At 46.7% G+C, this 18,370-nt stretch overlaps 1 protein-coding gene across 4 annotated transcripts in view; it reads right to left on the bottom strand.

The window, feature by feature from the left end:
- Positions 1–18,370, bottom strand: part of LOC119979502 (multiple epidermal growth factor-like domains protein 6) — a 451,484-nt gene that overhangs the window by 111,521 nt on the left and 321,593 nt on the right. For all 4 annotated transcript variants that reach the window (XM_038821813.1, XM_038821816.1, XM_038821815.1 and 1 more), the window contains 2 exons: positions 8,377–8,502; positions 1,488–1,610 (listed from right to left, as the gene is read on the bottom strand). In XM_038821813.1, the coding sequence (XP_038677741.1) occupies positions 1,488–1,610; positions 8,377–8,502 (249 nt within the window). The remainder of the gene's footprint in view (positions 1–1,487; positions 1,611–8,376; positions 8,503–18,370) is intronic.

Raw genomic sequence — 18,370 nt, 5'->3', positions numbered from 1 at the left:
AAGAAACATACATGGTACTAGGCGTGGCTTCTTTGAACAGAAAGAACCAACGCAACCAGCAAAAGCAACAGGCCAGCCGCCCGACTGTGGAAGACTTTGCAGCCTCTCGACTACATAACATGTGTCACCGAATGCCCTTTAGGGAAGGAAATCTGCATGTGACTCCAGACTCATAGCAATGTGATTGACTTCACTGCCTTAGCAAGCCACACTGTTCAAGGGCAATTAGGGATGGGCAACAAATATTGCATTGCCAGTGACACTCAAATCCCATGGAAGAATAACTTGCCCTTATTTGGCTAGGTGTCATATTTACTTTTTGTACCACTCTTGTGAACTCCCTTGGGGTATATTTAAAAGCTCTATATGAATGTAAATAGTTGTAATATGGGTCAGTGTAACACTGGAAGAACATTGAGTGAATGCAACACGGGGCAACTGGACGGGTCGATGACCTGAATGCTCTCCACACATGTCTGAAAATCATGAGCATGTTGCTCCGGAATGCCCCTGATTTCCCCGGAGGTGGACAAGGCTCCCAGCTGGTGACGGACCTTCGGGTCCCACAGGTCTAAGTTATGGGAAACCTATTGGACGTTTTCAAGGAGATTGATCCAGGCTAGTGATTTATGTTGGGAAGTGTTCAACAAATTTGGGGACACCAACAAATTCACACTCTGGGAAAATGCACCCTTTAAACTGTGTAGTTTCCCAAATTTTGTCCCAAGGTGAGTGTGTGTTGCCCATTCTAGTTGCCTTTGTGAATGTGTTGGTGAGCCACTTTCTTCAACTACCGCTGGCTGTATGTGCACTCTCACACTGCTGTCACATAAGGAATTCCAGGATTTGGATCCAGTGATGATGAATATGGGGATATATGTCCAAATCAGGTTGGTGTGAAGGGAGCCTGAAGGTGATTGTGTTCCCATGCATCCGCTGCCCTTGCCATTCTGGATGGTGGGAGCTTGCAGGTATGGGAGGTACTGCTTAACTCACTGGGAAGGAAATGTGTTGCCACTCAGACCTTTCATTTCCAACATGACCTTCTGTGCGAAATTATAAAATGCTGGCCACAAATTGTGTCGCGTCCAATAAAGTGTAAACGTTTCCAGGATGCGTGGCACTTGTTTGCAAATCAGTTGCATCTGTGCATCGGGTTTGTTGGGACATGGTATGTGCCTAGGTTGCACTGTAAAAGAGGGGCCTAGTGCAGATTGTTACCTCCCTCTCATGTTCTGGTGTGACCTTGATGTTTACCTGTGGTGTGGGTTGTAAGAACAAGAAAAAGAACACAAGAAGTAGAAGCAGTGACTCCACCACATGGCCCACTGAGCTTGTTCCACATCTGAATACACTCATAGCTGACCCATTTTCCAACCAGTCCCCATATGCCTCAATTCCCTTGAAAATCAAAAATCAGTCCATGCCAGGGAAAGCCCAATAGAGCATGCTGCAGATGTAAGTAAAAGTGAAAACAAGACTTTTACCTTCGCATCCTTTGACATCATTTGCCAATCTGTATCCTGGGTGACACTCACACTTGGCAACTCCATGGTAGTTGTGGCACTTGTGCATGCAGCCGCCATTCTTATCTGTACATGGATCCTTCACTGTAGAGACAAGTCAGAGCGCAGTTGAAGTAGATTCAATGGTTTATATTACGCATAGTGCTCCTTTTGCACCTCCAGGATGAACGGTGCTTATTTTTGTTAAGTCACAACTTTATTGTCACCATGGACCCTTCCCTCAATGGCCAGTCTTCATGTGTGACCCTGAGCTGGGATTGTCTGAAGGACAAAATGCAGCCTAACGTCACCCAGCAACCAGCCACACCCAAACCCTTCCAGCAGGTGTCCCTAAAGAGCTGTCAAGGCTGAGAACATCTTCTTGCTCATACAGAGGAATCCCCATTAATGTGCTGGTCTGATCAGACCCAAGTCTTAATTTGAGAATGAATAGCAAGTTTGAATTACCAGGCTCCTTGTTGACATATTATTCCCTTACTGGTAGTGAATGTCGTTCACAGAATCAGAGAGGTAGATTTTCTTCAGGGCTCAGGCTTAATGCTATGTGGTCAGCCTTTATCTGAACCATGCGGTCCATAGATCCATGCAAATTATTCCTCAGGCTTCATCAACTCCATGGGCAGTATACCTGAGCCAAGGCCTCAGTATGGGCTGCCTGATTCACCGGCAGTGGTCTTCAGGTAAGTCATGGGAGGGAAGGGGTTTGGGCATTGAAGCAGGTTGTGGGTGGGAGTGGGGGAGGGGAGGGGGCTAAGGTTCCAGGTAAATTTCTCGAAATCAATTGCTCGAAAGCTAATTGCTCGAAGTTCATTGCTCGTAAAATCATTTCTCGAACTATCAATTGATCGAAAGACAGATTGCTCGAAAGCCGACATTCATTCTTTAAACGATCACTAATAAATATTTAAACGTTAATTACCAATTCTTTCAAAGCAATTCACTCTTTAAACGATAACTAATAAATAATTAACCGTTAAACACCACTGCTAAATACTATTAATTCTGAAAACCTCGAACCCTCAAGATGGATATAAGTTTCATAGTGAGCGAAAAAGGGAAGCAGAAATTGTGTTTGGATGGTCACCTATATATTAAGGACAAAGCGGTGAACAATAAGATATATTGGAAATGTGAAATGTCCAAAACAAGAAAATGTTGTGCGCGTGTTATCACAATTGATGATAGTATCACGAAACAAAGTGGGAATCACAACCATGCAGGAGACGCTGCTGGAATTGAAGCTACTAAAGCAATGGAGAAAGTGAAAGAACATGCGATGAATAGTCGAGATACACCGCAATATATTGTATCATGTGCCTCAATAGAGGTAAGTGGTGCTGCAGCTGTGAAGCTCCCTTCAGTAGAAAATATGAAAAGAACCATACGCAATACACGCGCAAGAAAGAATGTTGGACATGCTTTGCCTACTAGTTACCTCGATCTTGATATCCCTGAAGAGTTTACAAAAACCAGCAAAGGAGATTTATTCCTTATTTATGACTCTGGTCCCACAAATGGTCGTATATTAATTTTTGCAACCCAAAAGAATCTCGATATCTTAGTACGTTCGGAGCACTGGTATGCTGATGGAACATTTAAAACTGTGCCCTCGATTTTTGCTCAATTGTATACAATACATGGTGTGAAATCAGGTAATGTTATACCCCTTGTATATGCACTGCTACCTAACAAGACTGAAGAAACGTATAGGAAGTTCCTGATGGCTTTAAAATAAAAAATCCCTATATTCCAGCCATTGACAATAATGATTGATTTTGAAATGGCCATGGTTAAGGCCATAGAACAAGAATTTCCAATGTCTAAATGTCGTGGGTGTTTTTTTCATTTTTGTCAAACCCTTTACAGAAAAATTCAAGGAAGTGGCCTAAAGCTTATATACGACACCAATGCCAAATTTGCTTTTAAAGCTCGTCTCTTATCTGCATTGGCATTTATACCGATACCCAATGTTGTGGCAACATTTGAATCTTTAACTGAAAATGAGATTTTTCCAGATGAACTTCAAGGAGTAGTGGATTACTTTGAAGATACGTGGATTGGTCGGCCGTATAGACGCAACCGTAGACGTACTCCTATATTTAAACATGAAATGTGGAACTGTTTCGATTACGTCAAAGAAGGATTGCCAAAAACGAACAATTCTATTGAGGGATGGCACAACAGTTTCCAACATCAACTAAGTGCTTGTCATCCGTCGATTTGGAAGTTTATAGATGGCTAAAGCGAGAGCAAAGTTTACACGAGTTGCAAATCGAACAATTTGTGGGAGGTGTGAGTACAGCTGTGAGCAGAAAAAAATACCGTGACTGCGCACAACGATTACAGGATATTGTATCAAAATATAACGAAACGGGAAATGTAGAAGAATATTTAAGAAGTGTTGCACACAATATTGCATACTAATGGAGTAGCCAACATATATTGGCAATCCTGAATTTTAACTTTATTTTTTTCTTACTAAAATCTTTTAAACTTTTTATAAATTGTAAAGACTAATAAAATTATGAATTGTAATTGTTGGTTTTTATTAGTTGCTTTTTTATGTAATGAACCTTGTTAATCTTGGGTATACCTTTTTTGAAGTACTGCTTTTCGAGCAATCTATCATTCGATCAATTGATAGTTCGAGAAATAATTTTCGATCAACTGACTTCGAGCAATTAGCTTTCGAGCAATTGATTTCGAGAAATTTACCGGATACCGGGGGCTAATGGGTTCCTCCTGTCTCCACAGGGTGGGATTTTTCTTAAGGAAACAAAAACAATGAGCCCACAGTACACTTTGCTGACAGAGACTAAAAAAAACCAGCTGAAATATTCTGAGAGGAATAGGGCTGGGATTCCTAAAATAGGATCCCTATGGATATAGCAGTGGAACCAATGTCTGTGCAAATTGGGTGCAGGCCATCAAACTGCTACATGTTATGCTTTGCAGCCAGGAAAAGGGTTGAATGCATGTCAAGTTCTCCCTGATAGACACAGGAGACCAGTCATCCCACTGTGCCTGTACTGATTCTCTGAAAGAACTTTCCACTTAGTCCCACACCCCTGTCCTTTCTCTTATTCTTTCACATATGCAAATATTTCTCAACTTTTAAATTCTGCTTCCCCTGATGGTTCTGGCTGAGTATTTTGTGTCCTGACCCCCTGCGTAAAAATATTACTAACCCTCACTAGCAATTGAGCTAGAGCTAAGTGTATGCTACGGGAAACTAGCCAATCCTGACACTGCAGGCCAAACCTGTCCCATCTCTGTTCAAATCCCCTTTTTATTCTCATTTGTAAAAGTAATTTTATTTACTGCAGTTCCATTTTTTCTTGTTCAGGATTTGAATGACTTTGCCCAGTCAGTCCTTAAAAACACTAGACCTTTCCTGCCCCTCTCACAGACGGTTATTAATTTAAGAAGAATATGAAGAATAGTTTATTTGTTCTGTAATTGTATCAGTAATACAATGTTGGAACTTTTACAGCAGAGAAAGATGCCATCTTTTTTCTCGAAAATTTGAATGTAATCCTGCGGCCCATCTCACTCAGCATTTCCCTGTATCTTCTTCTGCCTCAGAAGTTTATCCACTTTAATCTCATTACCAGCTCACTGACTTACTAAAACTCAGGTCCAATGAAACTCCCAAATCCTTTTTGTGGGGCAGCACGGTGGCACAGTGGTCAGCATTGCTGCCTACGGCGCTGAGGACCCGGGTTCGAATCCCGGCCCTGGGTCACTGTCTGTAGAGTTTGCACATTCTCCCCGTGTCTGCGTGGGTTTCGCCCCCACAACCCAAAAGATGTGCAGGATAGGTGGATTGGACACGCTAAATTACCCCTTAATTGGAAAAAATAATTGGGTACTCTAAATTTAAAAAAAAAATTATTTTTGTGTTTTCATATATTTCCCTCTCTGTAACACCGGGCCAAGCACCAGAAGTGAGTTACGAAGAGCTTCTTTGAAACCAGGGCTTAGGAATAGAAATCCTCAGGTTCTGGGGCATTTGGATTGCAGCCTATAATGCCAGATTGCTGGGCATGTCATGCCCTCCTGCACTGTAGTTCTGTGGACAGCCACGTACACGCATCTGAAGCGTCGCCCAAAAAAATATATCCAGTTAAAAGCCACAAATTTGATTCATGGACTTTTATTTGGTGAGGGTATTACATGGAAAATACAACACAGAAGCAGCTCATTCAACTCAACTAATCTGTGCTGGTGTTTATATTCCATACAAATCTCCTCCAATTCCATCTTCCCTATCTCAGCCTTTCAGCATATCTTTCTATCCCTTTTTTCTCTCATGTATTTGTCTATTTTTCTTCCGAAAACATCTAAGCTATTTGTCTCAACCATTTCTTGTAGTAGCAAGTTCCACGTTATACCACTCTCTGACTAAAGGCAGCACAGTGGCACAGTGGTTAGCACTGTTGCCTCACACCACCAGGGACCCGGGTACAATTCCGTGTTCTCTCCGTGCCTGCATGGGTTTCCTCCGGGTGCTCAGGTTTCCTCCCACAGTCCAAAGGTAGATTGGCCATGTTAAGTTGCCCCTCAGCGTCCAAAAGGTTAGGTGGGGTTACAGGGAGAGGGCGAGTACATGGGCCTAGGTAGGGTGCTCTTTCAGGGGGTCGATGCTGATTCAATGGGGCAAATGGCTTCCTTCTGCACTGTAGGGATTCTATAATTTCCCTTATTTCCCTATGGTCTTGTGAATAATTATTTTGGTTTAACAACCTTATTAAGGATTACAGAGCCAAGGGTGCGCATGGAGTTAAAACACAGATCAGCCATGATCTCACTGAATGGTGGAACAGGTTTGAGGGGCTGAATGGCCTGCTTGTGTTTTCATGTCCTACCAGTCAGCTGATAAAGTGACACACGGTATATTCTCCTCTTTTTAATTCTTCCTTGTATTTTCACATCCACTTGTCTGTGAAATTTGCAAGTGTTATCTCTCTATCGCTGACTGGCAAGTGAATGCAAAGAATGTTATGGGGGTTATTTCATAGAATCATAGGGCGGAATTCTCCCACAACTGGCCAGATGGCCCGGCGCCAAGAGCGGCGCAAACCACTCTGGCGTCGGGCCTACCAGAAGGTGCAGAATCCTCCACACTTCCGGGGGCTAGGTCAGCGGCGGAGTGGTTGGCGCTGCGCCAACCGGCAGCGAAGGGCCGGCGCGACTTGGTGCATGCGCAGAACCGCCGGTGTGGTTCCGCGCCTGCGCAGATCAGCCAGTGTGTTTCTGCGCATGCGCAGGGGGGTTCTTCTCCGCGCAAGCCATGGCAGAGCCCTATAGAGGCCGGCGCGGAGGGAAAGAGTGCCTCCATGGCACAGGGCCGCCCACAGATTGGTGGGCATCGATCGCGGGCCAGGCCACCGTGGGGGCTCCCCCCGGGGCCGGATCCCCTCACGTCCCCCCGAGGACTCACCAGCCGGCCTACAAGCCAGGTCCCGCTCGACCGCTCGGCCCATTGGGGCCCAGAGAATTGCCGGGAGGGGGGGGCGCTGACAACGGCCCCCGACCGGCGCGACATTATCCCCGCACCTGCCCGAAAACCAGCAGCGGAGAATTCGGCAGCCGCCATCGGAGCGGCGGGGCGAGATTCACGCCCCCCCCCCCCCCCCCCCCCAGGGATTCTCCGATCCGGCGGTGGGGGGTGTCGGAGAATCCCACTTATAGAATTTACTGTGCAGAAGGAGGCCATTCGGCCCATCAAGTCTGCATTGGCCCTTGGAAAAGCACTCTGCTTAAGACCACGTCTCCACTCTATCCACGTAACCCAACCAAACCTTTTAGGGGCAATTTAGCATGGCTAATCCACCGAATCTGCACATCTTTGGACTGTGGATGGAAACTGGATCACCTGGAGGAAACCCACACAGACACAGGGAGAACGGGCAGACTCCACACAGACAGTCACCCAAAGCCAGAATCGAACTTGGGATCCTGGGGCTGTGATGCAGCAGTGCTAACCACAGTGCCACCGTGCGCCCTATCCCAGCATCCATAGTGATATAGAAAACCTTCTACTGAAACTATGAGATATATTTAATGCCTTCCCATGTGGTGAGTTTGGTGGTGAGATGTCATCTAACCAGGCTGGAGGGTGTTGGGTAGTGACCCCACCACCTTCCCACCTCCACTCCCATGAAGTAGACTTAAGAGCCTCTAACTAGCCAGCAACTCTCGACAGGTTGGACTCTGTCGTCCACCTCTTCCCCGGGGTCCTTGATCCCAAAAGAATGCCTGCCACTTACCTGTCAAGTGCCTGAATGGCACTTAATTCGAACAGCGCTCCCCAAAAGAAGTAGTGTAAAGCCGCTGCTGGCTCTCCAGCGCACGGCCGAGGACCCCGTCACCTCCATTAAATCCAACCCATAAGAACAGAATTTAACATTGACATATTTGCAACTACTTCATTCAAACAATGTTTTGAATGGATTAATGGCATTGTTAGCTTGTGACAAGACTAATTTGAATTGCCCTTTATTTTTTTTGCCACTCTTGAGGTTTGGAATCAGTACAACCTGCAGCGGGGGCAAGAGAGGGCTGGGATCAGGGCTTAAACTTTGCTGTTTGCTTGGCCACTGATGAAAATTGACTAAAACCCCTCGTAATAATATTACTGATAATTAATTAATAAGAAATACCTCCATATCGCAAAATAGAAGCAATTAAAGGGAAACCAAGCATCCATAAACTGGGATATCTGGTTGGCCAAGAAGCAGGTGCAGATCCTAGTGAGGCCTCCTCACATCACATGAGGTTCTGGTGCAAGCCCAGGTACAGAGGCTGGTCCCCTCACTCTCATCACACCCTTCCTATGTGTACTCACATTCACAGTGCTTTGCATCTTCCTTCAGCTGATAGTTGTGTCGACACCTACATTGGTAGTGTGCTATCGACAGTTGAACACAATCATGCTCACAGCCTCCATTACCAATTGAGCATGAGTGGACACCTAGGAAATGAAAGACGCACGGTCAGATACACCTATCTCAAGAAATACAGGGAACATCAAGTTAATCTTGTACATGATACACCAGCGACTATAATCCCCAGCTATTCGTCTTCATTATCCAACAGTTGCCCTGTCTCTTGTCTGATACTTTTTGTTTTTCCTTTTTTTCATTTACCTCTTCTCTTTCCCGTGTCTACTTGTCTGTCTTCATGTCTTGATTCCTTTCAGGAAGCAGTTGCTTGAATACAATTCTGCCGCTGCAGATGACCCACAGTACCTCGTGGATGCCCAGTTTTAACATTCCAGATCTGTTCGAAATCTATCCCATTTAACACAGTGATAGTGTCACACAACGTGATGGGTGTGCGGGGACCATCCCTACCAATAATGTCATGGGCAGATCCATGTGCGGGCTTCTCGGGCATCTCCAATGTTACTTTGTTAAAAAGCTCGAACAGATTAGTTTCAGGCACTTTCCCTTTCACAAAGCCATGTTGGCCCTGCCTGATCAAATCATAATTATCTACATATCCTGCTTGAACCTGCTCATGGGAAATGAGCAATAGCAGCTCCCCCAATTGAACTCTGATTAAAGATCAGTGTTAAGCTCTCAATGGTGTCCTGGTGGATTTGGAACATCAGACAAGAATATCGATTATAAATAACTCGTTTCTCTAACCTAAACTTTCCCATTAATGTTCATGAAGCTTTGATGCCAGTAGAATAAAGAACCCCTGTTGCATAATCGTCTTGCAGTCTGTGTGCTTAAATCACATGTTATACAAACTGCAGAGACTGCAACATACAATTCATGGTCAACATTGCAGTGCAGTGGAGGTCGGAGGTGGGCTTCGAGACATGGTGGGGGTTGTTCAAGACAATGGTTGAGGAACTGTCCGTCGCAGGGGATGGGGAGGGGGGCGAGGGTACGGTAAAAGGGGGAAAATTGTACAAACTGGATTGTGAGGTTGTGGAGTGTTGTTTTACTGTTTTTGGAATAAAAACATTTTTAAAAAAAAACATTGCAATGCAGTATTGAGAGAGTACTGCTCAGTCAGCGGTGCCACCTTTCAGATGAGACATTAAACCACGTTTGAATCGGAGCAATATGTATCTCTCAGCCAACATCAATATAAACGGACTATTTAGTCATTATAACGTTATTGTCTGTGGAAGTATGTTCATAGAATCATAGAATTTACAGTGCAGAACGAGGCCATTCGGCCCATCGAGTGTGCACTGGCCCTTGCAAAGAGCACCTTACATACGCCCACACGTCCACCCTATCCATGTAACCCAGCAACCCCACCTAACCTTTTTGGAAACTATGGGGAATTTAGCATGGCCAATCCATCTAGCCTGCACATCTTTGGATTGTGGGAGGAAACCGGAGCACCCAGAGGAAACCCACACAGACACGGAGAGAACGTGCAGACTCCGCACAGACAGTGATCTAAGCCAGGAATAGAACCTGGGACCCTGGAGCTGTGAAGCAACAGTGATAAGCACTGTGTTACCGTGCCGCTGTCTTTCCTACCTTACAGCAATGGCTACATTTCTAAAGTACTTTATTGACTGTAAAATAATTGGGCACATTTAAATATGATGTAAAGTGCTGAATAAATGCAAGTTCATTGACTTCTGTACTTTCCTGCCCTTTATCTTGAAGTAATAACAGCCAATCTTGATTTCCAAGTGTCTAATATCACATCCCTGTGTAATTTGGGATTTTCCACACAGCATGGAAAATTGCTTTCCCTACACTCTCACTTGGTCGTGGTCTCGAAATGCCGGATGTCTGAATGAATGTTGTTGCCACAGATTCAGCATTCATCTCATTGCTCAGCTTCCACGCCACACACAGAGGCAGGGGGATTTCCACAACTTCCTTCTTCAGACACCGTGCTTTCTCCTTCCCTGGAAACAAAATACCCCACTAAAGTAAACACATTTCCAAGTGGAATCTCATTTGATAAAAGAGCCCCCACTCCTCACGGTGTCTCTCAGTTCATTCTTCGCACCTCTGAGTAATGTCCAAAATGTACAGTGCTGCAATGACTAGGCCTAAACCAGCATTTGCATCTGTGCAACATAATATTGAAATGAGGTATGAGGGGCAGGATTCTTCCCTACCCGGCGGGGCGGGGGGTCCCGGCGCCGAGGAGTGGCTTGAACCACTCCGGCGTCAGGCCGCCCCAAAGGTGCAGAATCCTCCGCACCTCCAGGGGCTAGGCCCGCCCTGGAGTGGTTTGCGCCCCGCCGGCCGGCGGGGAAGGGGCTTGGCGCCACGGTAACGGGCGCCGAAGGGCCTCCGCCGGCCGGCGCGAATTGGCGCATGTGCGGGTGTGCCAGCGTGTGCTGGCGTCATCCCCGCGCTTGTGCAGAGGGCTTCGTTTCCTCACCGGCAATTGCGGACAGCTACTGCCGCCGGTGCGGAAGAATTGAGTGCCCCCACGGCACAGGCCAAGAACCCCAGAGGCCGCCCGCGCTGCCAGGTCCTGCCGATAAGGACCTACTCCAATTTACGCCGGCGGGACAGGCAACAAATGGGCGGCCACTCGGCCCATCGCGGGCCGGAGAATCGCCGGGGGGGGGCTCTGCCAACGGTCCCTGACCGGCGTGGCGCGATTCCCACCCCCGCCAAATCCCCGGCGCCGGAGGATTCGGCAGCCGGCGGGGGCGGGATTCACCCCCCTCCCCCCCCCCCCCCCCCCCCCCCGGCGATTCTGAAGTATTTCACACTCAGGAAGTCTATTTTTGCACAATGGTCTAAAATTGTGACAGTGAATCAACAGCCCATTTTACATCTTTCCCAACTTCAGTGGATATAAAAATCTGGAGAGAAATTAAACTGGCTGCCGATTCGACTGAGATCTGTTTTATCTTATTGTATAAAACAAACATTTCATGCAGAGCAGATTTTTGCTGCTGTTGTTTGACCAGGACACCATGAGGAACTCCCTATGTTCCCTTTTGAATAATGCCGTGCAACTGCTTCTATCTAATTTGGCAGTCAGGTGAAACCTCAGTTTATTGTCTCACAGCTCATTTGAGAGGTGACAGCTGGCTCAGATCTGCATTGATGTGTAAAACCGGGTGCTCCAGTTTCCTCCCACAGTCCAAAGATGTGCAGGTTAGGTGGAGGTGTGGGCTTGAGTAGGGTGCTCTTTCCAAGGGCCGGTGCAGACTCAATGGGCTGAATGGCATTGTAAATTCTACGTTTCTATGATTCTATGAATGGAGCCTAATCTTCTGTAGCCAGTCTCTTCCCAACTGGCTGGGTCTATGTTCTTCCACGACAACCAAAAACAGATTGGCCTCCTGCCCTCTGTAGGCCATTGAAGTATTGGCTGTTCCAAGGATCTTGAAATATTGTCCGGTGTATGTTGAAAGATTGGCTTTAGTACCCTTCAAGCTTAAAGACTGCGTTCCTGCATGAAGGCATTGGAAAGTCTGCACTCACTGCAGTCGCCAAAGTCCCAGTGACAGTCCACCTTCGACTCGGGTCGACGCTCTGACATCTTCCCACTCCTTGGGTTTCAGTCCAGTCCCGAAGACCATGCCTGGTTCTGAGCTGTTGATCCCGCTGCGGATCTCATGGCCATACAACTCCATGCTTGGATAACCTCCCCTTCAGCCACACTTTGGAGTTCGGTGGCACTTTTGTCTGTGCACTCCATCACCTGAGCTATCTCGATCGCTTTTTCCAATGTAATCGGGGTCTCCGCCAGAATCTTCTGGATATTAAGGTTATGAATCCAACAATGTGGCCGAACACACAATACGTCACGAAGCATAGACCCAAACTCACAGTACACAGCAAGCTGGTGAAGTCTGGCTATGACGGCTGAGACAGACTCTGAATTGTCCCTCACTGAAAGTTCAACTTTTAATGTTGGAGTATAATCAAGAGCCTTGGGTTGAAATGTTCTTTAACCAATTCAACTATCTGGTGAAAGGTCTTTGAGTCGAGTGCTTCTGGGGACGTGAGATCCTTATCAAATTATACGTTTGGGGCCTGCAAACTGTCAGAAGTATTACCTTCTGCTTGTCCTCACCTGTGATCTCGTTCGTAGTGAAAAGAAACAGAGCCATTTGATGTGCTGACTCAAATCAGTTCTGTTCCCAGGTCCCCTCGCAAACTCCCTATTGGTTGGGGTTTGCAGGCTCCCATGTAATTGGTCCTGAGCCGGTCACATGGTCCATGGAGCCCACACCCTTAAAGGGGCCACGCTACGCAATCTGTAAATTCTCCTCCAAGCCACACACCATCCTGACATGGAAATCGACCAGAGCCATTTCAAAATAATAGAGGGGCCTAAACAGGCTGAGCAATAGCAAAATTTACCTGGTACTGCAATGCCTCAGGTCTTGTAGGCTTTATTTTTTTGTTCATGGGACGTGACATTGCTGGGTAAGCCAGTATTTATTACCAATCCCTAATTGCCCTCGTTCAGAGGGCATTTAAAAGTCACATGTTGGAAAGCAGACTTCATTCCCTCAAGGAATTAGTGAACCAGATGGGTTTTTAGAACAATCAGCAATGGTTTCATGGTCAGTATTAGATTTTTTATAAATTTCTATTGAATCCAAATGTTACCATCTGCCATGGCGGTGTTCGACATGGATCCCTAAAGCAATATACAGGGTCTCTGGAATACTAGTCCAGTGATAATATCACTGCACCACCACCTCCCCTTAGTAAAGAGATCAAAGATCAAGTTAGCACTTTGTTGGTAGCATAGGAGATGACATTCTGGCCAGACAGGGAGCGAGCAAACACCCCACTGTAAGGATGTCACTGGAGCTAACTAAGTGGGCATAATTGGTTCCTCCCTCAGTGCTAGGCTCTGCGAATAGGCACCCTGGTAACTCAAGCAGCAGCTATCAGGGAGGTCATTGCTGTCATCCCTCCATAATAAATATCACTGGATAGTAAATCCTCAGCCATGCCTGGGAAACCTCGCCAGTGCAACATTTAATACTAGTCCGCACAAACGTGGAGCAGGCGTAATGGCACCTAGGGGGGTCTGCCAGGCCATTGGAGACCCGCAGCTGGTCATGGATAGGGCAGGGTGCCACCCTGGCACTCCTCCTGGCACCCAGGGACTGCCAGAGTGCCAGGCTGGCAGTGCACGGGTGCCCAGGTACCAGGCTGGCACTGCCAAGGGTCCGGCACAGGGCAAGCGCACCAATAAAGGGGGGGGGGGGGGCAGTTACCGGGGGCTTCCCCAAGGTTGGGACGTTGAAGGGGGGGATCAAAAAAACAAGGGGTGGCCTGAAAGTGGGGGAGAGGGGGATGAAGATCGGGGCTCCTGGACAAAATGATGCCCCGATCTGTGAGGAGGGAGTTCCTTCTGGCAAACGTCAGCTGCAGCCGACAAACTCCCCAATAAACTTGCCATTCAGTGGACTTTAACTTCAGCCCGCTGAACCATGCCCTTCATCTCTGTAAATAGTCAGTATTAAATAAATAGTTTAGAACAAAACACCTCCTCTTGCCTCCAGCAAGACCTCATGGCGAGTAAGAAGCCAACAAATCTCGAGATAAACCCACAATAACATAATTATAACGCCGAAACTAGCGTTATGTATTGTACAATGATCCTGTTCTAGGATTTCCCTTTGTGATCACTGGCTGCAGTTAATTCCAGTAGAACACAGCAGCTCAGCAGCATTACTATCTCGGCACTGCGGAGCCACAATGGGAATAAGTGGAGGCAAAACCAGGAACCGTGGATGAGATTCAAGAGAGAAACTGTAATGCATTAAACAATTATTAACCAGCTCAGCTGCCACAGTTTCGATTGGATGTTAACCAGACATGTTTCAAATCTCTCCAAGCATCTGCCACTTGTATTAGAAATCCGTGTCAGTGACAAACAATGCTGCCTCCCATTGAATAAAGACAGATGGGAATTATTTTTTCTTTTCAATCTGTTCCCAGTTTTCTCTCCTCTCCTGAACACACGGATTCTTGGAGGGGCGCAGGAATTAAAAATCGACAAACTACCGGGGATCTGTGGTCTTGCCAAAAGACCTTAAACAGCTTAAGTGTGTCACATGGCAACTGTGGAAAGATCATATAGTAAACTCTCTGATTCGAGGCTGCAGGTGGGGAATTGTAATCCAATGGAGCCCAGATCAGAGTTGGAATTACAACACCGGGCTGGATTCTCTGACCCGCCGTGCCAGATTTCCGTTTCCCCCGGCTGGCGGGAGGCTCCGTTTCGCCGGCTGGTCAATGACGTTTCCCGTTGTGGGGCAACCCCACGCCGTCAGGACACCCCAGGGCCGCCAGCAAAATGGTGAATCCCGACGCCGGAGAATCCAGCCCACAGTCTGTTTCTCATCTCCACTCACTTGGCTACCTACTAAAGACACATGGGGGCTAGATTCTCTGTTTGGTCCCCAAGCCAGCGTGAAAACTGTGGCGTTTTACGCCAGGAAAACTGGTGCAAAATGGCCACCAATTCCCAGCTCCCGGGGGGTTATCAGCCAGGCAGCGTAGAGCTCCCAGTTCCAGATATGACCTGGAGCATTGCCGGGTCCGTGGCCGCGCATGGGCATGGCAGCAGCTCGCAGCGCCTGTGCTGTGCTTCATGGCGGCCCGCATAATTTATGCGGCCCTGCCCGCATAAATAGCCAACCCTTCGGTCGGCTCGCACGTCCAGGACCACCCCCCCCCTCCCCAGTGCCCCCAGCCCTGAATAATGCCCCCCCCCCCCCCCCCGCCCGCGGATCAGCCCTCCCCTGACTGTGGCGGTGCTGGACTGAGTCCGCAGCCACTACGCTGAGTTCCCGACGGGTGGGACCCACGTCGTTGGGAACTCGGCCGGTCGGGGACGGAGTATCACGGGGCCGGGCCTCAGCCAACATCAGGAGGGCATGGATACGATGCGCGCCGTACTCCTAGAGTACGCCACTTTTCAGGGGGCAGAGCATCGCAAAAGCGGTGCTGCCCCCAATTTCGTTGTCATCGGGAATTCTCCGCCCCTTCACCGAACGCAATTTCGGCATCGGGGATCGGAGAATCCAGCCCATGGCATCGGAAGGTTGACCAGAATCTGCCTGGAATATCTGTTTGGGGCTACAATTCACAATCAGCAAGATAGGGTAGAGGCTACTCTCAATAATGTTATTGTATGTGTGTTGTTCCTCGTGTCTTAATAAAGCTCGTAGTCTCAAAGTTGGAGAAGATGCTTTATTGTGAATTCGTTCTCTCTTCAGAGCTTAACTTACGGCTACCTCAAATGCTGCCTGCTTGTGTCTGTGTCCTGCTTTCAGTTCTGCCTTCCGTGAAGTGTGTCATCACTTCCTGTCCCTGTGTATATATAGCTCTCCCGTGCTCCCTCTAGTGCTTGCTCAGTTGTATTGCATCTAGTCAGATCTACAGTCACCACAGTATGAATATTATATTTCTTATGTTCAAATCCCCTGTCCCTCGCTCATTTTAAATACATCAATTCCTCTCCTAAAAGCGAAAAGAGAGTTTGTTAATAGCAAGTTCAAACATTGGTGGCAGTAATTTCTACCCGTGTTGTGGCGGAAGCCGTCACTTATTTTCTTTATTTCTCCCTTCCTTCTGTCTGCAGGTTGTCTCTCACCATCCATTTCCTATCTCCTTTCTGGGAAGGGTGAGGGCAGAGGTGGCAATTCAACTGGTAATTTAATTCTCTGCCCATGTCCATTTGACCTGCCCTTTCTCCAAGTAGAAAGCAATTATTCTCAGCTCTGTGGCCAAGGTTGAGAACTCACTATGAATATTTTGGAGTTTTTACTCAGGTACTTGAAGGAAATTGGGTTTCTACTTGAAGAGGGAAAATAAATTGCAGTGCTACCAGGGTGTAAATGTACATAAGTCATTGAAGGTGACAGGACAGGTTGAGAGAGGGGTTCATAAAGCTTACAACACTCTAGGCTTCATTAATAGGGCATAGAATACAAGAGTAAGAAAGGTATGTTGAACTTGTGCAATACTCTAATTGGACTTCAAATGGAGTGCTGTATCCGGTTCTGGGCACCAGACTTTCGAAAGGCATTGGAGAGTGTGGTGAATGTATAGTACTAGTAATTCACCAGTGTATTAGTATCATGTTCTGCCATTGTGTTACAGCTATGTTATGTTGTTGACCTTGTGGGCTCCACCTATGGGCCATTATGTGGCTTCACCCACAGGGGGATATGTTGGGGCATGTACGGGCTCCGCCCATGGCTCCTTCCCTTGAAAGGAAGTATAAAGAGCAGTTGACCTGTAGGCGGTCCACAGTATTGTACTAGTCGCAGGCTGGCTCTATTCTAAGCTGATTAAAACCTCGGTTTGCTTCTACTCGTGTCTTTGAGTGAATTGATGGTCGCATCAGAGAGATTACAGTGAAGATTCACACAAATGGTTCCTGGGGTAAGGAACTTCTGTTATGAAGGCAGATTGGAAACATTGGGACTGTTTTCCTTGGGGAGGACGGAGCCGAGATTTGATAAAGGTATTCAAAATCGTGAGGGGTCTGGACAGGCTTGATAGGGAGAAACTGGTCCCATTCAGGAAAGAATCGAGAATGAAAGGACACAGATTTAAAATAATTGGCAAAAAATGCGAAAAGTGACATGAGGAAAAACCTTTTCACGCAGCGAATGGTTTAAGTCTGGAATGCACTGCCTCAGAGTGTGGTGAAGACAAATTCAATCAAAGCATTCAAAAGGGAATTAGTCTATAATCTGGAAAGGAAGAATGTGCAGAGTTATGAGGTAAATACAGGGCAATGACACCAGGTGAATTGATCATTCGGAAAGCTGGTACCGATACAATGGGCTGAATGGCTTCCTTCAGTACCATAACAATTCTGTTATTCTATTGGCAAAGACCAAAGGGAGGGGTGGACACTCTTCAAGAAGTTTGTGTAGGCACCATGGGCCGAATAGTGACCTTCTGTGCTGTAAGATTCTATCACACAGGATCATTGCCAAAGTCCACACCCTTAAAAAAGATTTGGCTCCCTTTGGGCCTGTATACAATGTCTCAGATGAAATCCAAGATGGTATGCAAGGGGACCTAAGTCCCTAATAGAAATTCCCCGGGAGGTCTTCCTGCGAGTACTAACAGGGCACATTAAATTTCCTTTTTTAAAGTTTGAAGCACGGCATACACTTCATCTGAAGCCATGGAATTCATGTTCATTTTCTCCGAATCACACAGATGAGTCTTTATCCAATCTTCACCAAAATATGTACTTAACTGTGCCACAACATCTGGCAAGGCTATGGGTATCATTTTGTGATTCATCCTCACAACACCTTCAAATTCCTATTTATCTTAAAATTATAAAATGATACAGTACAGAAGGAGGCCATTCGGTCCATTGTACCTATGGTAGTGTATCTGTATCCATTGTATCTGTGGTAGTGTCTTTCCAATTAATCCTTTTCCCATAGCCCTTAGATTATTTTCCCTTCTTGTTCAAAAGCTGCAATTTTATACCCTGCTCACCATGGGAATCATCGTGGGCAGAACGAGAATTTGACGGACTGTTGAAATGTGGGAATATCAAGTCTTGGGGATATCCCGCCCATGATCTTTCAGTCTTTTGGGACCCCTCTCCCAAAACCACTTTCTTTCACATCTCATTCACTTCCTTCAAAAGTCAATTAAAATCCTACCAAGGATCTCTGTATTTTCCATTCTCCTTCCCTCAAGCTTCCCTGTACCGCTGCTCATTCTTGGTCCATGATATAAACCTACTTTGCTGAGGGAGAGTGTCTGAGATGTTACAGCAAGCATGTAGTAATGGGGTTGTGCCTCATGTTTCCGGCAGAGTGGACAATTTTCTGGCCCCTCCCACAGGAAGTGCAGATATAATCATGAGGCCATTAA

This window comes from Scyliorhinus canicula, chromosome 16, assembly GCF_902713615.1.
Source record: "Scyliorhinus canicula chromosome 16, sScyCan1.1, whole genome shotgun sequence".
Taxonomy (NCBI): Eukaryota; Metazoa; Chordata; class Chondrichthyes; order Carcharhiniformes; family Scyliorhinidae; genus Scyliorhinus; species Scyliorhinus canicula.
This window is presented reverse-complemented; position numbering and strand designations above follow the sequence as displayed.